Genomic DNA, 5,622 nt, shown 5'->3' on the forward strand with positions numbered 1-5,622 from the left:
GAGAAGGGGACAGGGGTCGGTGAGCGCTCGGCGCGGCGGTGGCGGAGGCGCAGACGTCGGGTGCAGATCTGTCTCGGCGCCAGACGCGGGAGCGAGCCGGGGCGGCGGCGGGGTGCGGAGGCGAGGGCGGGCCGCGGCCGGCAGGCAGCGGTAGCGAGCACGCAGCGAGCAGCCCCGGCCGGGCGCGCGCCGCGCAGCCCCGGAGATGGAGGCCCCGCCTACGCAGGCTAGCCCTTGCCCAACGGCTGCAGGGGTGGGTTTTGTAGGCTATAAAGGACTGGCAAACGCTCGAAGCCCTGCTGGTATCAGGAACTGCGGCTTGGACCACGCCGGCCAAGAAACTGAGCCAGCATTCTCCATGTTGGATTATATGGGCGAGTCTGATATTGACCTCAACACACCCCGGTTCAGTATATGTTCCCCTAGATTTACCCTGATACAATAATCCAGCTGCTGGTGCGACTTTAGGTGAATTCCCGCTTCACTTCTCATACGTAGTCCCAGAAGCCTGGGTTTTCCTAAGCTGAGCAGCAGGTGCCTACTTGGTGCTCAAGTACTCCACCAGAAGCCAAGTTTGGTGGGCACTCGGCCAACCACTGAACACAACAGAAAGTCCAGTTCTGCCTGTGCCCAAGCCTTGGCCTGCCCCGCCCAATGCCTACACGGACTAGAATGTGGAGCTCTCCGGTTCACCCTTGAAGCCTCGTCCATCTTTGCTTCTCAGGTGCTGTCATTAGTCTCAGGCCAGTGAAAACCGCTGGGGCTAGGCCGTCATGGGAGAGGCCAGCAGAGATGAGTATAAAATCCAGTCTTTTGACGCAGCGACTCAGCAGCTGCTGAAGACGGCGCTCAAAGGTGAGCATACCGGCCCTTCTCTTTGGGCAAGAGCTTCGGAGAGCCTGAGGCCCAGAGTGAGGCAATGCCCAAGCCTTCCCTTGGCTCGTTGAGAGTAAGTCACAACCTAATTCTTGAGCTGCGTTCTTGAGCCAGTATTTTGGAGAATGAATCACAGTCATGTTTAAGATCATAAAAGTCTTTAAGAACCCATGAAGGAGAACAGAGTTTTTCTCTCTAAAGCCTTTGCATTCGAGGCAGTCAGAGCCCTTGAATGTGCAGAGCTGCCCGACTTGGGACAGAAGTTGGAGCATCAGCCCAGTGGAGAGGATATGTAGTTGACTGGCCCTATGCCCTTCCATTGTCACAGTCAGGACAGAAGTTTGCCAGAACGATCAGCAATGGCTGTCATGTGGCAAGCTAAACATGTTGGAGAGGCTCCTGTCTGGAGCCTCTGTGTGTGTGTGAGAACACCTGTAATCCCAGCAGATCACAGAGGCAGGAGGATTAGCACAAATTCAAGGCCAAGCTGCTTTACATAGAATGCCTGGGGGAGGAGAAATGGCCCATTGATTTAGAGCACTCTTTGTGGTGCTCTCCTGTAATCCCAGCACTCAGGGGGAAGGAGAAATGGTCCATCGATTTAGAGTACTTTTTGTGGTGCTCTCCTGTGATCCCAGAACTCAGGAGGCAGAGGCAAGTGGATCTCCATGAGTTCCAGGATAGCTGGGACCACACAGTGAGACCCTGCACCAAAACATAAAGAGCATTTGCAGAGGACCTGGAGAGAGAGAGATAGGCTCGTGATTGTTGGTAACCTGATGGCCAGGATCCCACACCTTCTGACCTCCGGTGACCAGGCAAGCACATAGTGTGCATATATACATTGTTGATGTACTTTTTAAAAACTCTTATTTACATTTCTTATATCTTTCTTCCTACTCCACCCCAATCCCTTCCAACACCCCAACACCAGGTAGGAATGAGAAAGGGTTAGTGGGAGGGGGGTGCAGTTCCCTTAGCTGCTTCCTGCTGGTCAGGGTCATTGGGTTCCTTGGAGCCAGTCCAGTCATCATTTCAGGAGATCTCACAACAGCAACCAAGAGCAGCAAGGGGGAAGCAGCAGCAGCCTTGTTCTTTCACAGAGCCTGCACACTCTGTGGGCCCTGTCATTTATTCTCTATCCAGAGTCCTCAGATTTAAACTCTCTGCAGCTGGCAAAGAGCTCCTCTCAAGCCCACATGAGGCAAATAGTCTGCTGCTGTGGACCATCTGAATCAGCTCCACATCCCACACCTGGGACCAGAACAGAAACATGTTTATATCCACAACAACCATACAAAAAATAAATAAATAAAGAATTAAAAAAAAAATTACATGGTGAGCTCCAGGCCAGCCAGAGCTAAATAGCAAGGCTGCCTCAAAACAAAAACAAACAAACAAATAAATAAATGTATGTTGTGGAAGTCTTGGCATTCAGTGTACTCCCAGAAAATAAAAGATGTGTATCCTAAGAAACTACACGTTTACTTTGGCCTCATAAACCTACAGTCATTTATTTTGTTTGGCACAGGATTTCTCAGTGTAGCGTTGGCTGACCTACAACTTAGAGGTCGGCCTGTGTCTTCCTTATAAATACTGGGATAAAAGGTGTATGCCACAATAATAATTAAACTATTTTTTCTGTGTGTTCTTACTTGTCTCCATGTGAACCGTGCATATGCCATGCCTGGTGCCTGTGGAGGCAAAGGGATGTCAGATCCTCTGGAGCTGGGGTTCAGCTGTGAACAGCCAGTGTAAAAGCTGGAAATCAAACCTGGGTTCTCTGAAAGAGCAAGCGCTCTTAACCACTGAGACCCTGCTCCAACTCCCTATTTTCTGATTAGGCAACTAGGACCCTGACAGTGAGCGCCTCCCTAGGCATGGTTATAACCACTTTCTTTGGAAAATGTGTTTTTATTGGTTTGGTTGCTTTGTGACCAACCTTTGGTTTCACACATTAGGCGTAGTGCTTGATGCCTAATTACACCCTGTACACATAAGCTATTTTTTTTATAGACAGGGTCTCACTATGTAGCTCTGGCTGACCTGTGCCTGCCTCAAAAGTCCCAGGATTATAGGTGTGCACCACTCAACCAAGCTTTCTTTTTTGAGACAGTCTCAAGTAGGCCAGGCTGTCCTGAAACTCTGTATGTAGCCCAGGGTAACCCTGACTTCTTGATCCTTCTTGCTTCTGCCTCCTGAGTGCCAGTGAGCTGGCTTTCCCTTCGTCTCTCAGCATGTGTTGGGAATGCTGTTGCAAATACTGAAAGTCCTTGGGTGTGATGGAAAAACAAAACCCACCTTCAGTCCTTAGCAGATGGCGGCAAATGTGAGTAAGCAGGTAACTGTAGACCCCCTCTTGTCTCTGCCCAGATCCAGGTGCTGTGGACTTGGAGAAAGTGGCCAATGTGATTGTGGACCATTCTCTGCGGGACTGTGTGTTCAGCAAAGAAGCGGGACGGATGTGCTACGCCATCATACAGGTTGGGGGGCTGGCAGAGAGGGAAGCAGCCTTGAGAATGGCACTTCAGGGTCAGGGTCAGGCACAGGCCAGCCAGCTCAAGACACAGGAGGAAGTTACACAGAGAGGCTAGGGTGGGGGGATGGGCAGTGCTCTGCTTACCTCTCTCTCCTGGCTCACAGGCCGAGAGTAAACAAGCAGGCCAGAGTGTCTTCCGGCGTGGGCTCCTCAACCGGCTGCAGCAGGAGTATGAGGCCCGGGAGCAGCTGCGAGCATGCTCCCTGCAGAGCTGGGTCTGCTATGTCACCTTTATCTGCAACGTCTTTGACTACCTAAGGGTGAGACAGGGGCGGCGGTGAGGGCCAGCCAGGGCTAAACAGCAAGACTAGACTGTCTCAAAAACAAAAAAATGTTGTAGAAGTCTAGGCATTCAGTGTACGGCCAGAAAATAAAAGCTGTGTATCCTAAGGAACTACACTCGCACTTTGGTCTCTTCCAGCCTCATAATCATCCTACATTCATTTACTGTTTGGCACAGGACTTCTCAATGTAGCCCTGGCTGACCTACAACTCAGAGGTCCGCCTGCTCTGAGGTGCGTGTACACCACACCTGGCCTGTGTCCCAAGGCCAAGGCTTGGATTGCTCCCCGTGGTCACCAATGCTGCGTCCCTGCTCCTTCTGCTCTCCCCACAGGTGAACAACATGCCCATGATGGCCCTGGTTAACCCTGTCTATGACTGTCTCTTCCAGCTGGCCCAGCCTGAGAGTCTGAGCAGGGAAGAGGAGGTGAGTGGCCATTGACAAAAGGCTGTGGTGGGCACGCTGGCTCTGCGTGTGGACTTGGAGGGCAGTGCTCCTCAGCAAGTGTCTAGTAGGGGCATTGAAGGCCTGTAGCAATCACAAGACAAACCACAGTGTCTGGAATTTATCCAGAATGCAGAGCAGCCAAGGTTCCCTCCCCTGAGGGAGCCCTGTGCTCTGAATGACAAGGGCTGTGGCCAGCTGTGGGCACAGATGGCCCAGAACCAACTGTGAGGCAGGCAGTGAGGAGGGCTAAGCAACAATTTGGAGACAGGCCTGGTTTGGAGTTCAGCCTGGTCAGATGTCCTGGACAAGTTCTTTAGCCCCTGGTGTCAGAGTGAAGCAAGGAGTCACCATGAAGGGCAAAGCGTGGTACCCAGCAGGTGCCGCTACTCCATGCGCCACGTTGGTCCTCCCTCTGGCTGACCAGGTCTTCCCACGCCCCTGCAGGTGGACTGCCTGGTGCTGCAGCTGCACCGGGTTGGGGAGCAGCTGGAGAAGATGAATGGGCAGCGCATGGATGAGCTCTTTATCCTAATCCGGGATGGCTTCCTGCTCCCAATAGACCTCAGCTCCCTGGCCCGGCTGCTGCTGCTGGAGATCATCGAGTTCCGGGCAGCTGGCTGGAAGACCACGCCCGCTGCCCACAAGTATTACTATAGTGAGGTTTCTGACTAAGCTGGGCTCCCATGGGCCTATGGCTGCACACACCTTCCTGTGACACTCTTTTCCAGCTGGCACCAGAATCATTGTCTCTCTTAGTCCCTTCTAGGCTCTTCTATGACTGCCCTCTTCCCTTCCCACTCTGGAGTTAAGAAACCAAACAGCCCTGGTCTTCTAGCTGGAGACTGTCCTGTTTCCGCACTGCCTCCAAGTCCTTTTAGCTTCTTTTCTCCCACCACCTGGGCCAGGCAGGGAAAGGCAACTAACAACCACTGAACTGTGTAACCACTGGTGCAACACTACTTTGGTGCCTCAAGTTTCCCCATCTGTAAAATGGGCAATTACAGCCGTTGGTGGGATATTAAGGGCAAGACACATCGTGTTTGGTACATTTTGCAGAGACGGCTGTGCAGATAAGCTTATATCCTGCAGTCGGTTTTTTTCGTGAGTGGCAATGCCTCACCAGGTTGGGGTGAAGGTTTTCTAATAAATCTTTTCTGAAACCAAATTGCCTCCTTCCATAGCATCCAAAGGTGTACCCCCAGCTGAAGGAAGATTGGACTTGAGTTTCTTGGAGATTTCTAAGGGACCACGTTCTGTCTCTGAGGGTGTGGAGCAGGGGAACAGTTGGATTACCAGGCAACACATGCTCTAAGGCACGGAGTCTTACTGTGTGAGGGGCAGCCTCACTCAAGCTGTACCCCAACCTCTAGCCGGTATGGGAGAGTCGAGGCTCCACAGCATCGAGACTGCAGTACAAACGTCCCTCTCCATCCATAACTTCCTTCCACAACTTTGCAAGGAGGCAGTAACTCAAGTG

At 52.2% G+C, this 5,622-nt stretch overlaps 1 protein-coding gene across 2 annotated transcripts; it reads left to right on the plus strand.

The window, feature by feature from the left end:
- Positions 1-246: 246 nt before the first annotated feature.
- Positions 247-5,304, plus strand: Mif4gd (MIF4G domain containing). Of its 2 annotated transcripts, none has more exons than XM_055619387.1 (5): positions 247-855; positions 3,250-3,359; positions 3,520-3,675; positions 4,089-4,124; positions 4,590-5,304. In XM_055619387.1, the coding sequence occupies exons 1-5, from the start codon at positions 774-776 to the stop codon at positions 4,815-4,817; spliced, it is 612 nt and encodes a 203-aa protein (XP_055475362.1). In that variant the 5' UTR covers positions 247-773; the 3' UTR covers positions 4,818-5,304. The 2 variants fall into 2 exon arrangements, with proteins under 2 accessions (XP_055475362.1, XP_055475361.1); XM_055619386.1 differs by having other exon boundaries at positions 251-855; positions 4,032-4,124.
- Positions 5,305-5,622: the final 318 nt, after the last annotated feature.

This window comes from Psammomys obesus, unplaced genomic scaffold (genome assembly GCF_907164565.1).
Source record: "Psammomys obesus unplaced genomic scaffold, mPsaObe1.curated_primary_1811, whole genome shotgun sequence".
NCBI lineage: Eukaryota > Metazoa > Chordata > Mammalia > Rodentia > Muridae > Psammomys > Psammomys obesus.